This window comes from Chaetodon trifascialis, chromosome 6 (genome assembly GCF_039877785.1).
Source record: "Chaetodon trifascialis isolate fChaTrf1 chromosome 6, fChaTrf1.hap1, whole genome shotgun sequence".
In the NCBI taxonomy this organism is placed as follows: domain Eukaryota; kingdom Metazoa; phylum Chordata; class Actinopteri; order Chaetodontiformes; family Chaetodontidae; genus Chaetodon; species Chaetodon trifascialis.
Genome location: NC_092061.1, coordinates 25434733 through 25460272, shown reverse-complemented (window position 1 = coordinate 25460272; position 25540 = coordinate 25434733). Strand labels below are relative to the sequence as shown.

At 41.1% G+C, this 25540-nt stretch overlaps 1 protein-coding gene across 1 annotated transcript in view; it reads left to right on the top strand.

Moving 5' to 3' along the window:
- zmat4a (zinc finger, matrin-type 4a) overlaps positions 1-23263 on the top strand; it is a 118116-nt gene extending 94853 nt beyond the window's left edge. Inside the window, exons 6-7 of the mRNA XM_070965387.1 lie at positions 657-753; positions 20524-23263. Of these exons, the coding sequence (XP_070821488.1) occupies positions 657-753; positions 20524-20551 (125 nt within the window). The 3' untranslated portion in view covers positions 20552-23263. The remainder of the gene's footprint in view (positions 1-656; positions 754-20523) is intronic.
- Positions 23264-25540: the final 2277 nt, after the last annotated feature.

Below are 25540 nucleotides of genomic sequence, written 5' to 3'. Positions count from 1 at the left end.
TTCACATTTCTGATTTGTCTCCACAGCTATTGGATGGGTTGCCATTGACTTTGATACAGACATTAATTTTTCCTCCAGGATGAATTGTAATAACTGAAAACAGCATAAAAGCTGATGTCTGAGTACAGGCTTAATGCCAAGCTTGAGGTTGGATTGGACAGCCATCAGTCATCCTTGGCGCATTGATAAAATGTTCAAGTGTATTACAAAATGTGTATATAAACACTCCTCTACCTGCAAAAACCCTGGAAACAGAAGTGTCTCAAGTACTAGTTTTCAGATTCAGCGGTGAAATTTATTTCCTTGGGATTTGAAATGCATGACATTTCATTGTCTGTCTAGTTCAAATTGATTTTTTCCACTCCATCACCATCTGCCTCTATTAGCTTTGGCTGTGTTGAAAACACACAGGAATACTCAGCTACAGTAAGAAATGCATCTCCATGGACGAAATGTTTGTGCAGGAGGAATGTCCGGATTTGATGGATTCTGTATTGATTGCATGCAGGAGAATGAAAATTTGTCTATTGTATAATGATGTGGAAATGTCAGATATTTATTTCCATTCCTCACTGTACAACGTGGATGAAAAGCAGGCAGTGTTTTTGAGCTGTCCCGTAGTTGTTCATTTAGTATATTTTCTGTTTTGATTCCAGGTCTGAAACGGAGCTATACCTGTGAAGTCTGCAGCGTCACACTGAACTCGGTGGCACAGTACCATGCACATCTGCAAGGCTCCAAGCACCAAAACAAGTGAGTGGATCACGCTGCTGTTCACTGCTGCAACAGAGCTAATCTCCCCTTTTAACTATTAATGCTGCAGTGCTAAATGCTAAATGCAACACTTCATTTTTGGCACAAAATTATGTTGTTTTCTTATTGTGTCCTTGAAATCCTGTGTTTTTTAAGGAAAATGCACTTCAGATACAGTTCATTATGCATTGTATGAGTATAGTATTGTAGAGAATCGCATTGCTGAGACAGACATTTCAGACAGGCTCATTTTGCTGAAGGGATCCTGTGAGTTCATTTTGCGATTTAACTTCAGTCGACACTTTTAAGGAAAAGTCTCTAATTGAGCCTTTTCCTGCTTTTACACTGTAGACACCCACAGGCTGCTGTAATCTCAGTCTGAGAATCAACAAGCTCTTACAGTGCAGTCACTACAAACACACAGCCTGCTGGAGCTCACTCTCCACTGTCTAGAAAGAAGCTATAAAACAAAAGCTCATTTAAAGCTGCACACAGCTCGTCCCCTGGTAGTCACAACAGGTATCTTAAATGAATAACTGCATGAAGCTTTTGAAAATTCAAGCACCATTAAACAAATCTACAAGTTTTCCCAAACAAATGGGACTGGTAATAAAGTGAACACTGCTTTTGCAATGTATTTGAGTCCCTTCTGTTCAGTCCTTATCTTTTTTAAAATTATAAAACACATAATAACACATGATAAGACATAAACACATAGCAAAAAAAATAAGATTGTTGTTTTGTTTCCACTTCACAGTCTGATATTGTATTCTTAATCTTGTTGAAGCAGTTCATGCTAAGTACGCTAAATACCCATTCGACAGACAGATAGAAATCATTATTTGATTAAATATATACACATTTGCATTTAGAAGAAAATGTACAACATAGCAGCTACAATAGACTGACTACACAAGACACATTTGCATTCAACAAATAGGATATAACGTGTTAATCGGAGAGCTTTAGGGGTGCTGGTAGGATTTTACCTTTGGACAGAGCTAGGCTACGTGTTTCACTGTTTCCAGCTAACAGTCTCCCGGCTCTGTGGTTGTATTTAGCTGACAGACATGAGAGTTACATCAATCTTCTCAACTAACTGTCTGCAAGACAGCAAATTTAAGTGTATTACCAAAAAAAAGCCCACCTATCCCTGAAGACCACATGTTTTGATTGAGGGGATGTTCAAACTAGTTAGCATGCAAGCAGGAAAGTGTCCAAAGCTAATAACCTTGACAGCATCAATGTATCCTGTACAGATTCATACATACAGTTAGAGATCCACCACAGCCCGTGTGTTTGCTCTGCAGTCAGGTCACATCTGCAGTTCCATGAAGCCATCCCATCTATCAGATGTCATGATGACGGGGTATTTATGTAATGAGGGTACAGGCACTGCAGGGATCAAAAAGGCCCAAATGTTGATGCAAAGGCTGATGCTGAATACTTGGTTTGTCTTGATGAAAGAAATGAGTTGAGAAAAGTTTTAAGAGAAAAGAGTTAAATTCTGGTATTGTTGTGGTCACTCGACAGGAAGAGTCACATGAAAACAGCTAGCAGCAACTGACATGATGATGTGTGATTTCAGGGGGGTTCATGTCCTTCAAAGATGGAACGTGTAAAGTGTTTTGGCTTGACTTTGTTTTTCTTCTCAACTCAAACCACAGGCCCATGTGCGCTTATTTATTCTTTCATTTTCTTGGCGTCTTCTTTGACCTCAAGCAGTTTCAGTAGGAACAAGAGAACTGTAAACTGTGAGGGTTTTGCTGGGGCCCTGGGCAGTAGGTGTGAATAGTTGGGGCTTACACGGTGCATGTCCTGGAATTAATTCCCCCTGTTGGCCAGATTCTGGCTGCACACATCCACAGGGATGCTGGCATCAGGAGACGTGACATGCCGTTTAACAGCCCCATGCTTCAGTCACGGATGCCTGCAATGCCTTGTCAAAGGCACTGGGTTTCCATGCAGATCTCATCATATCACTGCGCACACACACCCTACACAGAGAAGGGCACAGCTCTTGCAGGGAATTCAGACCACACGTGACCCCCCAAGCCTGCACCTCCACCCTAACCAGCCTGATTTCATCCACATATCCCATAACGCTGCCTCGGGTCTATTTAGGACATTTGCTGCAGTTTACACGCAGACAAGAAAGGCTTATCTGTTTTTAAAAACTCCAGAGAGGGGCTGATGATGATGTTTAATGCGCCTGGTGTCCAGTCTCACTACAGGACTGGAAAGGAATTACACAGCAGCCTCTACAGTCTATCTAATCCTTAGAATAAGGAGTGGAAATTGGAAAACCTGTTGTTGTATAACTTGTATTTTTTAAAAGAAAATAATGATAATAATGATGATATGATTAATAATGACTCTATGATTTGACCAAGCTCTAAAAAAAAAAAAGAGCTCTTTGCTGGCCTCACTCCTGCCTGATGTCCATGCTGCAGTGCAATTTACACTTAGCCAAAGACGGTTTTGTGGAAGAAAAACACCACCCTGCATAATTTTAAATATTGGAAACTTAGAGTGGAGTGTTGACTTTTTGCCATTCAAAAAAGCAAAGTGGTGAGTCTTTATCCAGTTAATTCAAATTGGTAAATGTTTACAACTAGCATCGTACTCTTAGAAGTTATAGCTGCACTAATAATACAGTATTTTTTTTCTATATTAACAATGGACTAAATGAGTAAGTGTAATGTAACAGGGGTCGTGTGGATGAAACCACAGATAGTCCAGTTCCCATCAGCTCTGTGGAACATTTAGCATCTTCAGCTCTGTTGGTTTTACAGCATGCAGCTGTACTGTGTTGGTTTCAGTTTCATTGTTCTCATCATGGTCATTTGCGGATGCAGGTAGCTGCTGTTTTCAGCATAAAAGCTTTAAAAACCATCCACGGCTACTTGTCCAGTATTAAATGGGAGAAAAAGTTACCGGCTAGCTGGTGAACATGGGGGGAATTTAGCAGTAAAGAGTCAGATATTTCCCTCAGGAGCTGGGGGAGAGCAGCCAGTGGTGTTGCCAGGAATTAATTTCTGCTTTCAGTTACTCCTCAGTCTGTCCTTGTCTTCTTTACCTTCTCTTGTCACAGTCTTTTCAGTAGTAAGCCATTAGCTTTGCCATTGATGGCTTCAATGTGATATTTTTTCTTAGCATGATTTCTCAATGCTTCTAAAGCATGCTTATTGTACTGTAGTCCATTCTGTCAGGCCTGGCACCCGCTTCAGCTGTAGCATCAGCAGCCAGCAGTGACTGTCTGTCCTCAGTCACCACATCTGTTCATGTTATCAAGCACTTTGTGTTTTTCTGAGACCCTAAAAAGTGAAAGATTTTGTGTGATTTCTGAATCTATCCAACACTGTAGAGCTATTAGCAAAAGTTCAATGAGGCTCATCAAACCCCATTATTAACACAAAGTTAATAATCTGTGTCCTATTACAATGAAATACTTGTGACCATTTACCAAACAGACTGCACAATATAACACCACTTTTACTGTGTTTGTACTGCAGTAAATTTATGCATAAGAATTTGATATGAGAAGTATTTCAGAGCTGAACTTGAATATTGGAATTTGGTGGGTGGTCGGACGAAAAACTCCAAGTGAAAGCCAGTGTTGCTGCTTGTCTGTTGGATGTGTAATTGGACACGTTCACTGTAATGACTTTGCGCAGTCATAATGTGTTAATGCTTAAAGTCATTGCATTGGGGGAAAAGAACACAGGACATCATCGAAAAGCAAGTGAATTATTTTAGCTAATTCTTTTCATGTGAAAACACGATAAGTTTGTTGTTGGCTTTAAACGAAGCTGTAACGCATTCATCAATGTTTAGACCACCAATACAAGCCTTGAATTGAACTTAGAGAAAGACTTCACATTTGAAATCACATTCGCAGTCGGAACAATCACAATTATCCTCACATCTTTACAGTCCGTTGATTTCTGCTCTTACTGAAATCTTTATCCATTCGCGTTATCATCTGCATGGTGCATCAGGTTAGGTAAGGTTGGATTGTGTCTGTGTCTGAGTGCGTGCGTAGGTCTGATTATGTCACATCAATATGAAGAGGGTCACACCGATGTACTCCAAACCAGGAAACAAGAGCACAAGATGCTGCTCTTTGCTAAGATGAACTAAGGGCAGGGAAGTGATGAGGAAATTCAATTTTTGACTCAGGAGGGGAACAAATTGCCCCTTCATGACAGGTGTACTAATGAGAAGTGTGATCGATGCTCCTTTAACAAGCCAGCTACATCAGTACAACAACCCCGATGCTTAAACCAGCTGACTTGCTGTTGGCATCCAAAGCAGGAAAGTATAACCTGATGGACTTTACATAAAGAAGCCCCCCCCCCCCCCCCCCCCCCCCCCCACACACACACACACACACACACACACACACACACACACACTGTACATGCTGGTGCTTTCACCTCTGCTCTTTCCTAAAAAACCTAAAGTAGCTTTTATCTTTTTTGACTTTGTTGGAGCATTACAGTACACCCAAAAATAGCCAAGCGCCTTTCTGTGGTCCCCAGCCAAGGAGGAGAGGAGGAGCTCAGTGCTGAGTGCAGCAGTGAAGTCAAGAGACGCTCGACTGGTGTGACTGGTCAGTGTTAACTAAGGGGAAAAGAGAAGCAAATACTCAAGACTGAATATTCACATATTTCACAACAACCAAGCACATACAATGCGATACATACAGACAAGCCAACAGGTAGTCTCTCAGATTACTGCCAACTGACACTGACAGTGAACATGACCGCCTTCAGCAGGCTTGGGAAGCTCAAGCATTCTTCAGTGGATGATACCACCATGGTTTTCCAGGCAGTACTTTCTAAATCTTTGTTTACTTTTAGTTTTTTGTTGACATCTTAGTTGATTTTAATGCCAAAATACATCTTGTGAGGGCCACCCAGATTTCACAGAACCGTAATCATGGATTACATTGTGATGCTCTAAGCACTTCAGTGAAGCGGGGAAGCTCATCTCAACCACCACCAAAGTGTAGCACCAGCCTGGGCAGTGCATGGCAGCCATTCTGCAGCATAAGGCTCACCACACAGCTGCATACAGAGTTACATATGTAACTCTTGTTGTACATCTACACTGGCTAGTAACAAGTCGTGCAACTTGATGCGTCATCTCAACTGAAACTGAAAGCAAGTGTCAGTGATTTCAGTCACCCAGTGTTTGGGTTCAGTGTACAACATCGTCACTGGAATGAGTGGGAGTGTTGGAACGCTTCAGTTCTCATAATACATCAGGAACTTCCTCCAGCATCACCAGGTAACAGAGCTAGCTAATGTTGTTCAGAGAGCTGATAACAACTAACATTCATGACTAATGTTCCAAAAACATTGGAAAATAAGCAAAGTCCTCTCCTGGTACACATTTACTTTCTAATTAATGGCGAGGTTCAATGGCCTCCCATATTTCAAATGTGCAAGCTTCTCTGACAAAGGTCCAACAGATAAAGTGATTCAGCATTTCAAGCCACATGTCGGGTTGTAAAAGTACTGCACAGCTTGTCTTTTTAATAAGGTGTGCTGATGTATCTTTTTGTAATAATGTGTCTTTAATAACATGCATGACCTTACCATAAAATGGATTAACCAGGACGGCCAAAGGTTCTCCTGCATCATACGGCAACACAGAAAAATGACATCCATAGAACTATAAAGCTTAAATTTGTAATTAATTCATTCATTATATTTCATGGATATAAAGACAGAAAATTTGTTTCTACAGCATAGTGGAGTAAGAGCTCAACTAGCAAGACTCAGCCACTTTGTTTTAACGTGAAACACAGTCTTTTGTGTTTGGATATTTGTAAATTGTTACCAGAATGCAAGTGACACTTGTTCCCTTAGCAGTCTCCGTTCCTCTTAAAAATTCATTTCCACATTCCTCTCCAATTGAATCAATTTCAATTGCTCTTTTTCTTGCTCAAAGTATCACTTTGAAACTTGATACAAGACAAATTGCTTGTTACTATGAGCAATCCTGTAGTGTATTCAGACTCGGCTGCTATCAATAGGTCAAATCAAGCTGACAGTGTAATTATTGTGCCATCGCTTCTTCCCAGGATAGCCATCCATCAGGGCCACTAGGTGTGTGTGTTATCATACATGCATGAGCACAGACACACGTGCATACAAATGGGCTTTAGATCCAACCATGCTGATTGGCCCCAGAAACTGATTAGCCACATGTGTCTTCACGGCTGATAGCAATCTGTTGCACATTTCACACAGCAGTTGCGGGTTTGTTTCCAAAGCTCTGTGCAGTATAACTGTGCTGGTCAGAGTCAATACCTGAAGATACTGTATTTAGTATTCTTACCCTTGCAAGTCTGACACATATTCATCTGAGGCTACTGTTGTGGAAAAGCAATGCGGCTGTAGATGTATTGTTTTTCTCACTGCTGGTTTGCTTTCCAGACCTTTGGGCACTTGAAAACTGTTAAAAACCGAGCTGTATAATTTCAGCCACACAACAGTGAAGATGAATCCTTCATTTGTGAAAAACACTTTTGGCTCGTTGAAGTTGAATGCCTCGACCCTGCCAGCAGAAAGCCTGATAAATCACTTTTGTGAAGAATTTCTTACCAGCTAGATGTGAGATTTTAAGTCTCTCTGGCGTATTGTGACAGTAAACCACTCATTTGGAAAAATACTCAGGGAATGGTAAGTCATAGATTATTAATGCCTCCAGAAAATTTGCCTCCATCTAATAACAATTAGCCACTCTGACTGATGTGCATACTACGAATGCTGTATCTCATCAGTTCATGCAAAACATTGCCTTGAATGGAATTCAAAATATCACCAACCTGTTTGATCACACAGCACTTGCTGCCTTGCTTGGGCCTCTGTGAGGCTGTTTGATGATGTTCAGTCAAAACAAACTCTGATGCGTTTGTCTGGTTAGTGCAGTCAGTCTGGGCTGCTGTGAAAGCTGTCAGTCAAACACTGCTACTGACCAAACAGCTGAGACCGTCCTTCTCAAGTGGCCTCAGTGTGATATGGAAACAAACACGCCAACCATAGGATATTGTGATAGTAGCACATACACATAGTTGTATGTGATTTTAGCACGATTGCTAAACCATTAAATCTGTCAGCTCTGTTTTACAGGAAGTAACCTTATAATGAACTGCCGAAGGATCCTCCTGTGACATTTAGATCCACTGTATGAAGCATTGTGATTGTCCCGGGTTAGTTACAATGAAAATGGATGATGCATTAGTCTGAAAGTGTGGTGACATTGTTCAGCTGAAGTTGGGTATGTCTGTGGAAACACACCACAAAATGTCAACTACAGCATCATCACCTGAATAAGTGAATAGCAGAACAAGACAAAAACAGACAGGATGGCAAGTCCTTCTCTACTGGAGTGTTTGTCTCTGCAGATGTGCAATCATACGCAGCTGTGGAGAATACAGGATTTCAACGTATGGTCAAAATGCCTTCACTGTGTGCCTTCACAGCCTGATATAAACAAATATTGTGTACCATCACAATGCTATTGGTCATCATCGTAACACATACTCATGACAGCATGAGGGCAGAGATTTTTCCTGATCACTCAGACAGTCTGCAGCAGTGAAAACTATAGTGTGATGTGCCATGTACTTTGGCAGTTCATTAAGTCCATCAAAAATGTGTCAAAGTGTTGACGTTGCGATAGTTAACCAGATAAGGGACATTTTTGACATGCTTGTGGTACTAAAGGAGAAGCCAGGCTTTCACCAAAGCCATTACGGTTCATCCTTTGGGCACCATGTAAGCCAAATTCCAAGACAATCCATCAAAGAGTTGAGATATTTCAATACAAAACACAAACTTCAACCTCACGATGGTACTAAAGGAAGCATCGGCGGATCACCAAAATCAGCAGGATTCGCTCTCTGGGAACCTTCATTGTCTGTCCAAAGTTCCACGGCAATCCATCAAATGGTTTTTAAGATATTTCTGGATGTTTCAGTTCTGACAGACCATTGTCAGAACTTTGTCATGCTAAGAGCCACAGCGTTAGCTGAGCTAAAAATAAATACTAGGAAGGCACTGTGTTTCATTTCATGGTGTCACTTTAATGCAATATGGTGGTGTGACTGGGGACATGACATGATTATGTGCAGGGTGCTATACTCTGACTCATGCTGTGTCCTCGCTACATCAGGAGAACATGCTGTAAAATGATATTGTACTCAGCTAGGTTAAAATCAGCTGGTTGTACTCTGACAGGAGCAACACGATTTATTGTGTTTATTGTGCTAGTTTGCGCCACGCTCACCAGAGAGACATGAAACAGAATGTGATATTGTAATGGCAGAGCCTGGATGCATACCTACCTGCTTCTCCCCTGCAGTGCCTTGTGTCTCTTCTCCATGGCCAGAAAAAGGAACAAGTGGCTCTCATTTGTCCACTTTAGCACCCAATACTTACATGTCACACATGCCTCTTTTAGAAACAGGCCCATGGCAGCACGGAGGCAAGCATACGGATTCTCCACTTCAGCTCAGCCTCATGACATTTCCTCACAATTGTTCTGCATTGCTCATTCCCTGTACCCAATTTACTGGCAGGTTATCTGTGGCTCGCTTCTCAAGACAATTCATATTGTTATGCTGGATAGAAGATTCTTTGCTCCCAAAAGGGGAATTCACTTCCATTTTTATCATGAAAACAGTCATAAATTCAAGTATTCTAAGCATATTTTCCACTTTAAATGCTTGTGACTCAAACACAGTGACATATTTATTCAGAGCTTTGTCCTCACTAATGATGAATACAAAAAAAGTTACACATCGGCTAAAGTTAGTGCTTTCACTTCTAAAAATAAACAGCAACTCTCTGCATGGGACAGAGCTTTTCAAACAAAGTTGTTCATTTTGATTTTTATATCTCCAGTCAAAGAATGGGAAGCTGTCGTCTGTCTGTCACACTGTAGCTTGAGGCAATTTGTCATCTGGCTGAGGTTGAATACATTGAAATGTCAAACTCTCATGGTCGCTGCTAAACAACAGTGCTGTGCTATCACAATCCAATTTGCTTTTCTCCATTTTACAAATATTAATGTGCTGTTAACGTAGTTTCACACAGTCAGCTTTCTAATTCTGAAAGTCTCTCGAATGCATGTTGTTTTTCAGTGAATTGCCACTCATTGACTATAATTGGCAGCCACACTGCAGCAACCCAGCAATGGAGAATTCCTTTGGGTGCCATTGACAGGTCTCTCCACAGTCTTCTTTTACTGTTCTCTCAGGCGTGGTAGTCAATGTGAGAGGCTAGCCTGGGGAGCAATCAGCCCCTTGAGGCTCCATCCTGCCTGCCACAAATCGACATCACCAGCAGCATGATTCTTCCCTTCCATTCAACCTAGTTCAAACAAGTAAAACATGCACATACAAATGATCACAACTTCAAAGCATTAAAGAACACTCTTTAATAAACCTTGACAGTTCCTCTCATTGTGATTCAGCCAACGTATTTACTCTGTCTGTTCAAAAGCAAGCAAGGTTCAGCTGCAAGCGTTTGTTGACTGCACTGGCTGATACAGCTGCTGAGAGGCTGCAGTCTCTTCTGGGAAACTGAATGCTGCTTATTTAGACATGGAAACAAAATGGCTATTGGGGCATCCTTGGGAGAGTAAACTGTGTCCTATTTGTCCTGTTCTTCTGTCAAAATTGGCATTTCAAGATCAAATATATCATAACTGCAACAGGTCACTCCCATGTCACAGAGAAATGGGGCTTTCCCTTTAGAGGACAAACTTCTTTTGTGGTTTTGAGTCACCCAAATGCTGGTCATGTGTAATGGTGCTTTCAGGTGATGAGTCACTCGTACAGTAAGTAGGCTGCTTGGGGAAAAACATTAGATTCTCTTAAGTATTGTGATTCTTTTGATTCATGAATCCATCCATCCATCCATTTTCTATACCCGACTATCCCTTTGGGGGTTGTAGGGGGGCTGGAGCCTATCCCAGCTGTCAGTGGGCGAGAGGCGGGGTACACCCTGGACCGGTCGCCAGTCGATCGCAGGGCAACACACAAGACAAACAACCATTCACACTCACACTCACACCTAGGGGCCTATAGTCATCAATTAACCTAATGAGCATGTTTTTGGTCTGTGGGAGGAAGCCGGGGTACCCGGAGAGAACCCACGCATGCACGGGAAGAACATGCAAACTTCGCACAGAAAGGCCCCGCCCAGGGATCAAACAGGCAACCTTCTTGCTGTGAGGCACGCGCACTACCTCCTTGCTCCACTCCGATTCATGAATCATTTTAACATATAAATAACTAGCATATTGTCTGTTAGCTCGATGCTAACACATTGAGATTATGCTGTATCTTGGCTGGATCAATTGCAACAACTGGGAATGAGTGAAAGACATTTGTGGGGTTTACACTGCAGAGTTTTTACCTGCCTCTCGACAAGAGACAGATCAACAGTGCAGCTGATGCACTAATCCATTCAATGTTGAGATTTGGGGGGTGTGTTTTCCATATATGACACCCTTCTCTGCATAGACCCACTGAGACATTTAACTGTATTTTTAGAAATTCAGAATTTAAGCATTTTACCATGAGGAGCGGCTGGAGTATATTGTGCGCTATGTGGCTGTATGAACTGAAATATGTTCTCTTTGAAAAAAGACTCATTGATCAACATTATGGATTATGGAAGTGAAGGTTACTGAGTTTTTCTTTTTCATTTTCTATCCAAGCTCCCCTCTGTCTGTCACACCGTGCAAAGGCAATTTGTCATCTGTGTTGACTAAGTTAAAATGTCAAATTCTTACTGTCAGTGATAAAAACCAGCATGCTGCTTTCATAATCCAATGTATTTACATCTGTTCCTTATGAATTGATGAGGCCAGCCAAGTGAATTATTACTTTTGGCATCTGTGAGGCTCGTGCCAGGAGCTGGCGATTATGCTGTTGGAATAATTCTTAGCCATGTTCTCATAAGATGGCGCTGATTCTGCCGTGGTGATGAGATGATTTACAATCGTACTTCAGAAAACTGCAACTGGAAAGAATGTCGTATTCCCACAAATTGAGACCTGTTTTTGAAGATGATGTCAGATATGGACATTTGCTCCCCACAGGGAATGACTGGAGTGAAATCCTACTCTGCTTCTTTCCTATAAAGCATCACAGAGTGGCAGGGTCCAGAAACCTGAATGCAGTGTTTGTACCTACAGGATTTTGGAGTATGGAAGTTCTAGTAAAGTTTGTTTCTTGCCTTGCCTTCTGCTGTCATGCAGCCACATAATGCAGACAACTGCAAGTGCTTGGCCAGAAAAATGACACTATCCTCTTCCCGTGAGCTACTGAATGATAATCTTCAGTGAACAACTTCATCTCACATTGAAAATGGTAAGAGAAGAAATGCAGCTTGGGGAGACAGTGTTTTTGAAATGATCTCATCAGTGGAGCGCTGTGGGAAATGATTTGGAGCACCAGTGCTTCTGAGGATGCTGGGAGGCTAAATATTGAGCATGTACAGTGCATTGTGAGCTGAAGCAGAAAACAGCCTGGGCTGAGGCAGGGGGAATTTTCAGCGCCCATATTTTCTCAGCACTCATCTCCCATGTAATGGCTGTGTGATTTACAACAATGCACAGCAGGAGCTTTGTGAAGGGCTGGGCCATTTCTACACCTTGCACCCATTAGCTGCTCAGTGAAGGGATTTTTACAAACCACTTTATGTGTGCAGGGTAGGTGGGTATTGATGACAAGAGAAGACCCCAGGCATAAAATTATCATGGGCTGGGGATGACAAAGGACAAAGGAAGCAACACCACAGAGAGGGATCGTAATGCCTTTTATTATTCAGCCTCATTTCCCCCATCGTCAAGCCACTGATTAATTCCCTGGTGCACTGAGCGATAACTCAGGGACCCAGTTGGCTACAGAGGAGGCAATTGTCAACTTCCAAGTGGGGGTAGTGCCTTCACCTGCTTTCTTCTCTTTCTCCCCAGAGTCTGCTGATACTGATGCCAACCTTAGTTCATTTAATGCCCTGTCATTCAACGGTGGGTAATGACATATTCCCACTTTGCTCTGTGTTTTATAATTAAAAATCATCTTTTGCTGTCAAAGAGGGCCAGTCCATATCCACATAGAAAGCATAGATGCACAGGGTTTGAAAGAGAGCAAGCCACTGTGACTGAGACTACCTGTCCTCCCTACGCCCACTTGTCCCCTTTAAAATCATTGGCAAGCCCAATGCTGTTCGTGATTCATCATCAGAATAGTGTGTGTGTGTGTGTGTGTGTGTGTGTGTGTGTGTGTGTGTGTGTGTGTGTGTGTGTGTGTGTGTGTGTGTGTGTGGTGTAACAGATGTTAAATTATCCTTGAATTTTCCTTAAATGTACAAACACATCAAAGTACTCAGGAGGCTTTTTTCTGCTTTTCTGCATGGTGGATTATTAGATGTAAATCTCTCCAGCACTCCAGTACTGTACAGTAAAATTGTTTCGGACAGGTGACTTCCCCCAACACAGACGACACAGACAATCATAAGCTGCAACACAGCCGAGGCGAGCGGGCCTGTTTATCACGGAGAGGGAATTAACTTCAAAGGGATTTGAAAATGTCCATGTGGAATGTAGGCTCCAGGATGAATTATGCATGAAAAATGCTTCACTTGAGTAATGTGCTGACACAATTTGTCACACGCCACAAGAATACATAAGTTGCAGAGTTGCCATGTTGGAGGACTTGATGCAGTTAGGTGGTGTGGTTTCTCTGGGCTGTTGGGGGTCTTGCTGCTGTGTAACCTACACCGACTGCACTGTGAATTACTTATGAGACCCTTCTTTGCCTTAAGAGGAAAGCTGGGAGCCTTGATATACAGTAGCTTTGAAAAATTTTACTCTTGACTTTAAATCTGTGTGTGTGGAGCAGTAGGATTTAAAGGCTGGGCTTGAGGCCATGTATCATCCCCGAGCGTCTTTAAAAGCCTGTCCTGCTGTCAGTCTAGGGAGGATGCATATTTGAGCGCTGACATTTTGATGGAGAGGAAGGCAAACAGCGGCAAGGATTTCAGATACTCTGACAAAAATCTGTTTCCTGAGTTCGGCAACTGAATCTACACTTGCTGCTCGCACCGAGAAGGCCTTCAGATGTTTTTCTCGGTGCTCTCACATGACTGATTAATCTATTCAAAGTGCTCATTAGTAATGTGTGAGACACCATGCTGCGCTGGAGAGGAGTTTAATAAATAATCATTGCTTCCTCTGTCACCCAGAGGTGGCTAAAGTGAAGAGTCACAGCACACACATGCAAAAGTATTCAATGTGTCTGACTTGCTTATAGGAATTTGGTTTTTCTGACTGGCATCAAGTGTTTTTACATGCGGAGAATAACCTGGCTACAGGTCATACTCTTTAAAATCTTCCTTGAGTTGTTAGCGTGAACATTTCATTTGCTGTGACAGAGCATTCCTGCTGCCATGAATAAGCCAGTTAACACATTATACCTCTCCCACTCTCACCGAGCACCAGTAGCTTAAGAAATGATAATCATTTTATTAAACACCGCTCGTCACTAAGCTTTCTGTTGACATCAAAAGTGCCCATAAAGGCTGTGCCACTGAGTTTGATAAGTCATGAAAACAACCATGAAAGTGATAAGACGTATCCAGTCTGCAGTAAATGCATGGTATTAAACCCAACCAGTCATCGTCTGGCTTTCTAATGTGAGCTGGCACGGTTACAGTGCTGTGTATTAAAGTTCATTAACCCTATCAGACCTGCCACAATGCTGTCGTTCTGGACACTGTTGAAGAGAGGCTTACACGCACCTCTTCTCCCTATCAGCAGATCAGTCGTCTGTCTGCCTGTATGCATGTTTGATTGGATTTGTCAGTTTCACCAAGTGAGGCATTCAAGTAAAATGGGAGAGAAACTGCTAACTAAAGAATACATGCTATACGCTTTCGCAAGTGAACAAGCTAACACATGATGCAACGTGTGTTTGTCTGTCTATCGCCTCATATAATAATCCAGAGATCATTTATTGTTTGCTTCTGTTGTGCTTGGATGTTTTTACTGTACTGAGGTGAGGATGGCTGCTTCACAGAGAAATGTGGTCATAAAAAAAGAACATCATCAACAAAAGCATCTGGAAAAGCTCCATCCTGGCAAAGAGATTCTGCTGAAGTCAACAGCGAAACAGTTTCTGTTACAAGCAAGTGTTTGCCAAGGGCAGTTCCTGTCTCCAGTGAATGCAGCATAAAATCACACTTACCCTCATTGATTCCAAATAACAATTGTAAAGCTGTACATCAGTGTTTATCATAGTACATAATGTGCATGGCGCTGTCAACGTAAATTTAATGGAGTGAAGTGCTTCACAGATAGACAGTTTACGTGTGGCTCCTCTAACATTAATCCCTGCCATCTTTCTAACTGCTCTGCAATTACAAGACTTCATATGGAGTCAATTACATCGGCTCATCAAACGAGTAAAGTTAGATTTTGACTCTTCTTTCTGACTTTGAATTTGCTTACTTAAGGACACACTAGGCTGTAACCCTTCCTCTGCATGGTCATTGGTTTGCTTGTATCTCACTCCCTTTAAGTGGATGAAAAGGCTGCAGTCAGGCCTCTATTGCTGTTGTGAATAGTTTCTTATTGTATTTACTGGTTGTAATGCTTTTGTAAGTAATATGGATTGTAGGTATTGGACCACACACATTTCACAGATAGCTAGATCATATTTTTATGTCATAATTTTGACACCTTCAGAATTTTAATGCAATTCATTTTATTTATTTTCTGTCTGTGTGCATTTATATCACCCATCATAAATCTTAAATACAGCCGTTTACAGCAAATAATTTTTACATTTCAAACAGTCCTGGTTATCATGAAAATGAAAGTACACAGAGAGCATATCTGTGCTCGAAGCCAACAAGGGACTTTCAGACGCACATAAATCCAACTAGTATGAAAACACATTATTTGCTGTGGCTTAGTGGTGAGTGTATCTGATATTTTGAGCCCACTAGAGGTGAACAGGGTAGAACACAGTGACTGCTGAGGGATCAACCCTCTGACCCGGTGTTTACAAGGCAGCCTCTTCGACTCCGGGCCATGTTAGCTACACAAACAAGATGAATGTAAGAACAGGTCATAAAGGTGGCTTGTGATCCAGCTGTCGGCTGTAAGATTGCTCACTGGTGTAATGAGATGCTAAATTAGACAGATTTGATCTCTGCTCCTGAGACCTTCATATTTGAAGCATGCTATGTTTTAACAGGGGTATGCCAACTGTGTTATGTCAAAGTGAATGTGGTGTCAGATGGAGAATGGATGAAATGTAATGATGCCTTGAAGGGGAAAATACATTGCTGTGGAATTATGAAAAGAAGAGATTCCACCAAATCCTGAAAGCACCATAATTAAGACAGGTTTTACAGCAATGTAAAGCGTGAGATTGACTGTACATTCACACTGATGAATGACACAGAAAGCCCCTCAAATTAAAGCAGAATATATAATGGAAGCAATCCATTACTGTAATTCTCAGAATGTGCATTTTTCCCCATTTTAAGCCTTTTTTCATGACGTCTTAAGGTTGTTTCTACTATTTTTGCTCTGTACATTCTGTCTTTCAAAGCCTGTCCATTTTAATATCACCCTAACCCACCTCATTTCCAATATAAAGAATGTTGAGAGAGAAAGATATCTGTGCATGTGTGATGGTGACACAGAGATTTTAGACTTTTATGGTAAGTAGGCTCATAAGACTACCTATTAAATCTTCTGTTATCGTGTGTGTGTGTGTGTGTGTGTGTGTGTGTGTGTGTGTGTGTGTGTGTGTGTGTGTGTGTGTGTGTGTGTGTGTGTGTGTGTTAAAATCCTGATTTACACTTGAAGTTGTTTTTTTTTTTTGCTCTTTAAGTATACATGTAGGTATATGCCTGTATCCCCCAGCTGAGCTTAACTTTACAAACTGTGAGGGTAGAAAGATGCATCGATGTGTGTCTGTGTCCTCAAGGACATTTGACAGTTTTCCTTTGTAGAAACATTGCATACACAGAGAGGAGTGCAAGATAAGAGACTTACATAGATAAAACTCAAGCAGAAGTGTATCTACACATCCGGCAAACACAGAGGAATATTAATATTCATTTGGAGTTGTGTTTCCATCTACCTGGTGAGTCCAATGTTCACTCTCTCTTTGGTTCTGTTTTTACTCTCCACCAACTCCTGAGGGAAATATCAGGCTCTTTAGCTGCTAAATGCTCCACTATGCTCGCCATGCTAATTTTCTGTCTGTTGTTTGGTGCTGAGCTGGTCGTGTACAGTGGGTTTACCAGAGCTTTTCTGTGAATGCAGTGTGCCACTGGGAACTCGGTTGATAAAAGCAGTGGGAATCAAACAAACTGTGGGCTGTTAAATCTGAACAATGAGCAGAACGATACTCAAAAGCTCAGATGGGGAACTGCAAGTTGGGTCAGCTCAGGTTCATCACTATGGGCAACTCCTTTCACAGTACGCATAGTCATTTGACCCACTATTAATGTGAAATATTGATTAGCACAGCTGTAAGCGTCCAAGCAAAGACCTGAATGAGTTCTCAGGCACAATCCAAACATGCACACGCATAAACCACGCATACCAGTATATCCTTATGACAGACTTCCACACGACCTTTTACGCTTCTCCACACATCTATGAATTATTGAAAATTCCATACATACAAACTCTGAATCCAGTCAGAAAATGTTGCTGTTCCTCACATCATTAAGGGGAAACTATTGTAGAGTCAGGAGGGTTGGTGGAGCGTGCATACCTGTCAGCTGGAATGGAGATAGAGCAGAGGCTGATGGAAACACTGTGTAACCTGACAGCTTTGTCAGGAGCCCAGCACTGCACCTACTCAGTGCATCACCATCTTAACGCTGAACTGAGATTACAACACATAGCACCTGCCTTTTGTTTGCTGTGATAGTTTGACAGTCGGTGAGATTTTCATTTAACTGAAAATATGGTTTTCTGTGGGACAAAAGCAGGGCTGCCTTTCATCTGAACTTCATGGATTCCAGTTGGATTCTATGCAGCGTTTCTGGTTCTTATCAATTCCCAGTTTTGAATCCGATATAATAAAAAAAGAGATCAATTTTTTTGATCATAAAAATTGTAATTACATTGTGTTTCAGTAACTAAACTGTCACAAAGTAAATACATTCAATAAAAACATAGGGTTTATTTTGTATTTCTGCACAATAATGGAAAACATTAAAAGGAAAAAACAAAGCTGGCCAAGAACCACACAAGTAAAATATAATCAGATGTAAATCCACTCCAGCAAGAAAAAGGTGATAGTGCTTTAGTTTCCAGAAAGTCAGACAAGTGGAGCAAAAGTACAGTAATTTTTTTTTTAAGATAACAGAAAGATAAAAAGAGGATTGCAAAGTTTCCACCACTTTTATTAACTTTCTTTCTCTGAGTTACATCTGCGTTTAAAGCAGGGAGTTGTGCAGAGTGAATAAAGTTGCATTGAAAGCCGTGTTTATTACACTTTTTATGCCTCTGTACTGGAGCCATATGAAGGATTCGTATGCTGTGGCGTCTTAACACCTACATTTTTGTGACAACTGCATGGCGTCTTTCTTAAAGGTAAAGGTTAGAAAGTCTATTAGCTAGGTTCAGTTCAGTAAATCAAAGTATCTTGTGTGTATAGGTATGTGTCTGACGGTATAATGTGCTGCACTGGTGCGTTCTGCCACATCAAGCTCTCCGGTAAAATAAGCGTGACAGTTTGTTGTGTCAGAGCTGTTTTGTCCTTGCGGGACACACACAGCGGGATGTTCCTTTTACAGAGCAGACTGTGGTTATTATGCTTAGTTCACCTGAAGACAGCATGCAATTCCCACTTCACCCACAGAGGAAACTGCATTGATTATGTGAAGTAAAAATAAAGCGGCAAAAACAATGCCAACTGTCAAGCTGTCATGTTCCTGGTTACACTGTCACTGTGTATCCTCACTGGGGCACACTGCAGGTTTCCTCTCCATTTATTTCTGTCTGAGCCATTAAACCACAGGCGCACTGGTGATACTGTTTATAGTGTATATGAGATAAAACAGCCATTGGCTTGTCTTGACACAGTCATCCATGGGTTGAGCGATTGAGTAGTGAGTTCTACTAGCTAAGGAGAGATGAGGCCATACATGTTCCTGCTCATCATCATCTCATTCAATAACATAACAACAGGGCAACCTTTTGACATCGGGTGTCAGGAGAGAAGAAGAGGGATGGTGCAATAAAACTGTCATAAAGGGAAAAAGAAAATCAGCAACCTGTTGCTGTCCTCGCTGCTGTGCTAACCTTATTGATTACGCTCATATCATATTGCTGATATGTATAATTGTAATTACGATTAGGATTTTTCAATCCATCCAAAAAGCTTGAGGTCTTTTCTTTTGAGAATAATGGATCACTGCTCTGAATAAGACTGCCAAAACTAATCCCCACTAAGAGTCACTTCAGGTTTTTACTCAATTATAATTGAGTCTTGAAAGGAGGGGGAGATTTTGTTTTTCCCTTGAGGTTATTTAATTTTATTTTCCATGAGAAATGGAACAATATACTTTACTAATTAATGCAGCCACTCACCTGCAGCAATTTGTTCATTTTGCAGAATAGCTGTCAGCTTTCTAAAGGTCAGCCTACAAGTGTCCTGTGAGTGTTTGTTTGGGGGCACATCAGAGAGGGACTAACCCTGCATGCAGACACTTGTAGCTAAAATACATTGCAGGCCAAATATGAAAACATCAATCGCCATCTGCAGCTGGGAAATTGATCCAAGTCCTATTTTTTGACTCACAGTGATGTGCCGAGCCATACACAGATCACCCTGAAACAACACTAAGATTTCAACATAAATTAAATATAGATTATAATTATAATTAACAAAATATACAATTGCAGCTGTCCTCCAGAATAACACGTATAAGCATATTCTGATCTGACATGCCACCAAAGCATTACGAGTCAATGTTGCAAAGATAAACCATTTCTGATGTGACTACTATTTTTGAAGGTCCAGTGTGGAGGATTAATGGGGATCTGTTAGCTGAAATGAAATGTCCTGCTATGTTACTTTAATGTACACACTGGTGCATGTCCTTTTGGGCATTTCCTAACATGGCGATAGTTTTTTTTCTTGGCAGGACATCTCTGAAATTGAGTCATGGTCGAATTCTTTAAACTGCAGTTTGAGCTGCATTTTCAAATGTCTGCACGCACTAGACAAACCATCACCATTTAAATGATAATTCTGCTTTATTACAATTAGGCTCTTACTTTTGCAGTTTGTTTGTTTTTTTTCATCATTTCTGTTATGATAACATTTTATTCCCCAAAGTAACCGACGTGATCTGGGAACATGTTGACATCACTACAAGGCAATCAGATGGAGTAAGAAATGAGAAGCCTGATGAGGAAACAGGTTGCATGCCCACTGCTTGACTAGATTATCTAATGCAACTGCTCACTCAACTGCAGCAAGTCATACAGGTCAAAGATGGACCAGATGGATGTGGTGGATCATCTGATTGTTCCCATTAAGCTGTACCACCACATGCACACAACATACAATATGAAGGCATGATGGTCAAAGCCAGCGTTTGCTTGTTGCAGATTTAGCTGGGAATATGAGCTTTTCAGTATATTCCTGATAAACCTGACCCTCTCCTTTCTCTTGTCTTGTTCTTTGTCTTTCTCCACCAGTCTGAAGAATCAGATATGCGTCCAGTGAGCGTGGGACGAAGATAAAAACCAACTATTGGATTGATGTCAGACAAGCTGTGGTCAGCTTGCCCTGCTTTTTCTGCCTCTGCCCTGCTTCTGCTCTCCTCCACATCATTTCAATTTCTCCCTCACTCTCTCCAGCCTTTCATTCTGTCTGTTTCGGCCACCCTGACAAGGAGGAAAATAAGAGATTTTTTTTTCTAACACCCTACACTGCATCAACTCTCACCTGTCGGTATACACTACAGTTTAAACAGTTTTTCTGCATTGCTGGCCACTCTCAAATCATTGAGCTTTGACATTCCACTGCAGCTGTGTACTGTGTTTTTTATCCACTGACAGCCTGAGAGCATTAAAGTGGATGTGGTACACGGCAGCCTTTCTAAAAATGCATGGACTAAATTCTACTTTATTTTCCACAGGATGCTCAGTACTGTAAGTGGCTTTTTGACTCGAGAATATGAGGATTGTTTTTAACTCTTTCTGTTTGCTTTTACTTGAATGAAACAGAGTGTACTGTATTTATTTGTAATCAAAAGAGGATATACATTACTTAGCATTGTGGGCTTTAAGTATGAGTAGATCGTTCTCTTAACCCCCAGATTCTGTACGGTACTGTACAGTGCAACTCATCTATGAGGCTTTTATTGCATACATGCTTGCAGTGGAGCTAAATCCCCTTGCAGCTTAAAGGGGTTGATGGCAATAATGACGCTGGAGGGATTCTTTTACTGTACCTTGTAATGGTATTAACTTGTATGGACTGTACTGAACAGTAAATTACTTCTGTCTGTGGCTCTGAAAGGGAGACTAGCAGAATTAATATGATGCGTGTGCATCTACTCTGGAAGAAAAGATCATTTTTAAAGCTTTCAAAGGATAATTCTGATTTATTAACTTCTTGGTTTTAGGCAACATTCTTATCAGTGATAATAACACTGCATTCACCAAGTTATTGCTGAGATCTGGGAATGCCACAACATTGCTAAAAAGAGGTCTGACAAGGCAAGAAATACAAGCAGTCAGCTGATCAGACAGCAAACCAACAGTGAATTATTACGCAGGCTCCATCCACACACTGCACATTCATTTCCTTGCATGGGTCCAGGTCACAGTGGCAACAGGCTAAACAAGGTACCACAGATATCCTTGTTCCCAGTCGTCAGTCCTTAAGGGCATCCAGAAGGATCCTGAGCCCTTCTCAACCCAAGGAAACACATTTTAGCCACTTATATATCATTCTGCCTGTCGTTACCTAAAGTTCATGGCCATCGGTGAGGGCTGGAATGTGAATCAGCTGCGAGCTTCGTCCTCACAGTAGTACCTACTGGTCTTTGTTGGTGCACAGCTTTTCTTCTGTGCAGTGAGGGATTATTGCTGACATCATGGGTGTGCTCACCTTCAGTTTTACCTCCAGGTGAAGTGGTTTAGGTAATCTGGCTAAACTGCTGACAAGCGGACTAATCATCAGACTGCTCAGGTTTCTTACCCCAATTTGTTCTAGTAATTGCACTGCGCTCCTGGATCTCAGCGGTTACGTCAGTGAGGGCATTGTCATTGTAACAGAAACGATACCCAATGCTACAAATTTTAGACTCCATAAACCAAGACAGAAAATGACGTTTAAACAGATATTATTATATTATTTCCACTAATGAAAAAACTTCTTTTGCTGTATAATGCAACCGATACAGTCGACTGTATGTGGTCCGTGTTATAGGCTTAGAAATATTTTCTCTAGGTAACATGCTTTCATTTCAGTGTGTTCTTCATCTCAGGGAGGTGTAACTGGTTGCTTTCGTGAAATTTAACACTGCTGTTGAGAGTCGAACATTCACATGTACTGAATCCATTCCACTTTAGAGCCTTGTAGAATGTGTTGGTAGATATGGTCAAATGGACTGCAATGGTTTCACAAAAAGACAAGTGTTATTGTGGAGTGTTTCAAAGGGTAATTCAGCTTTATATATATCTATATATACATATATCTTATTCGAAGCTAATGTAGCATTCTTTTTTCTTACATGTCATGTAAAGAAATCAAAGATGTTGACTTTAAAGCCAGTGTTGTATACATGAGAACTATGAGGAAACTTAGAAATGAATAATATATAACTGTTGTGGATCAAATTAATTTGTAATTACTATCTGTTTACAGTTGAGGTGATTTCTTCTGCTGTAATTTTCAGTGCTCTGTCAGCTGCAGAACCGCGTTCGATCAAAACGTAGCTTCGACTCCTGTTGCAGAGACATCTGTGTTCACTGACAGCTGGAATCACGTGAACATAGAGCTGGAGATTTGTACTGTAGAGGATGAGGGAAAAAAATCATCACGAAACTTCACGGACTGAGAACGCACTGTCGCTGGCTGATGTCAGAGCCGCCAGCTGATGTGAGAGGCTCCACCACCGACAACATTAACAACGATTTATAGAAATGTGTTTTTTGATATTGCAAATAAGAAGTGCACGTATGATTTGTTATTGCAAGTCAAACAAAAAAACAAAAACAACAACAGCAAAAAAAACAAAAGAAAAAAAATCTCCACCGAATTGCTTTGCTAAGCCTGAGTGACAACATTTCTGTCCAAACGTTGCTTTGGACCGGTCGTTTCTCCTTCATCACAGGTCCACCTCATACACCCTCTAGTCCCCTTGTGCTCTGGGTTATGTGCTCTATGTGTCTGAGAAAAGAATAAAGGACACTTGCAACTTCACAAGCTCTGCTTTGTATGGTGCTGCTGTTATTGTGTTATTTTTATCGAGTTCACAATAAAGGTACCGTCCATGTCTCTACAGTATAATAGGTTATTATATTCACTGTAATTAATGTTAAAAACCAACTTGAAGATGGAAAAAGCAGAGGGCACAATCACCACACATAAAACAACCAAGGCAGCACAGTTCTCTTATTTTTGTTTAAATGGCATACAGTGTTCGAAATATTTAATCCATAATAATTAGGTCATTAGTACTGTAATTGGTTATTTCACCAAAGGAGTTTATGTCTTACTGTCTCCTGTCCCAAGTTCTGCCAATTTTATCTGCCGCACTTAAGGTTATTTCCTAAAACACAGCTTGCGTGTTTTAAAATCATTCATTGTTATTCACATATAATACACAATTTGTTTTCCATCTCAGGAGAGTCACATAACAAACTAAGCTTTTACTCCTCTGGGAGTCCATTAAACCTGTGGCTGTGCACATGGAGGTACTGCTGTGAAAAGGATCTATTTGACTGCTGTTGAATTTGACGGTTTTCTCACAGGTGCTAGAATATATCAGCCCTTTGAGAACAAATGAACCACAACACAACAAACGCAGATGTAATCCTTAGTTTGGTTGTGTCAAACAGGATTGTCATAATACTGACCGATGTGCTGTATAAGTGACCTATGGCTGATCCAGAGGTGGTCTGTGTCATTATGAAGCCTCTGCATGTCTCCCATTCACTCCTGTGGAGCTCCTTACATTACATTTTTCAGTGAAACATTCCAGCAGGCTTGGACTCCATGTGTCCTGACCCATGAAGATAGATTATTCTAATTAAACTATGCAGACAACAGCGTCCCATCACGAAGCAAGACTCATTAATTCACTCTTTTAAAATCTGAATAATAGAATGTAAATGGGAAAGGGTCCCAGCTTGGTTTCTGCATGAGGAGGCGTGTAGGGAAAGAAGGCAGAGTGTTACTGAGGTATCTGTACTGACCTCTGAGGGGTCGTTAAAATTCTCTTAACACACTGAAGGATCTGACTGCATTCATCAATTTGTCAATGACACCTTTTTAAGCAGAGCCATCAATCACAACATCTTACGACTGCAAGGGTTAGTCTGGAGCAGTATATTTCTACTGATTCATTTCATGAAACTTTTCCCTTTTAGCTTTTTGGAATAAAAACCACTTTAAGTTGGGATGGCTGAGGACCAAGCCTTATTGCTTGGATCCACTTTAATCCTATTTCACGTTGTAGCCTCGCAACTGCCCAAATTATACCTGATGTGTAGGTATCCTTTTGATCTAGAGAAGTGTGGTTTCCAGAGATGGAATCAGATCATCTCTAATCTTCTACCTGAGCGTGATAAGGGCGACGAAGAGGAGTTGGAGCCTGCAGGCTGGAAAACATCTGAGCCAGGGATATTTGTGGGGGTTGGTGCAGTTCTGTCTCCGGCTTTGAAAGAAAAGGGGGAGAATTATTTTGAGGACTGGAGCTAAGGTGAGTTTGGAATCTTTATTCATTTTCCCAGCTCTTCTACCCTCACAATTGTGAACACTCGCAGCCAGTTTGAGCCATGAGAGGGAGCAAACATAAGAAAAGCAGTGAGAAAAGAATGCCTGGATCTGGGACAAAACCCAACAAATCCGGCATGAGTCCCTTATGCATTCCTACTATGCATAGAAAATATGTGTTGCTGCTCTTCTCCAGGACCGAGAGAATTAGAGAGTGATTTAAGGAGCTTTGCTAAAGTACTGTGTGCCAGTAGCAGCGTTTACATTCCAAGGGGAAATGTGCAGGCTCTCTATGTTCCATACAGATACCATCCTTAGTGTATGTATGTAGTGTGCAATATCACTTTTGAGGTTATCTTAGGGTGAGTTGTATGGAAGATTTAGAAGGCCTGAATAAGGAAACAAAGAAATAAAATTAAATACACGATACAGATATGATGATGTTAAGGACAGTTATTTAGCTTGTAGTCTTTAATCATTTAATTGCTTTTCATTGTGACATCAATTTTCCATGCTTGTTAAAATGAAACCACAACCTAGAAAACACAGTGAAGAGGTGTGTAGACGGGTTTCTGAGCAACAGCATCTGTAAAATGTGCACAAGGGGGTCAAATCAAACCAGAGTGACTGGGAGAACATGAGGAGTGCAACATATGCCTTAAAATGCTAATAGGTTGTATGCCTATGACATCACGTCACTTTTTTATTGTGGCGTGTTTTGCGTTGTTTTCTGTTGTTGAAATCGATTATACCGAGAAACCATGA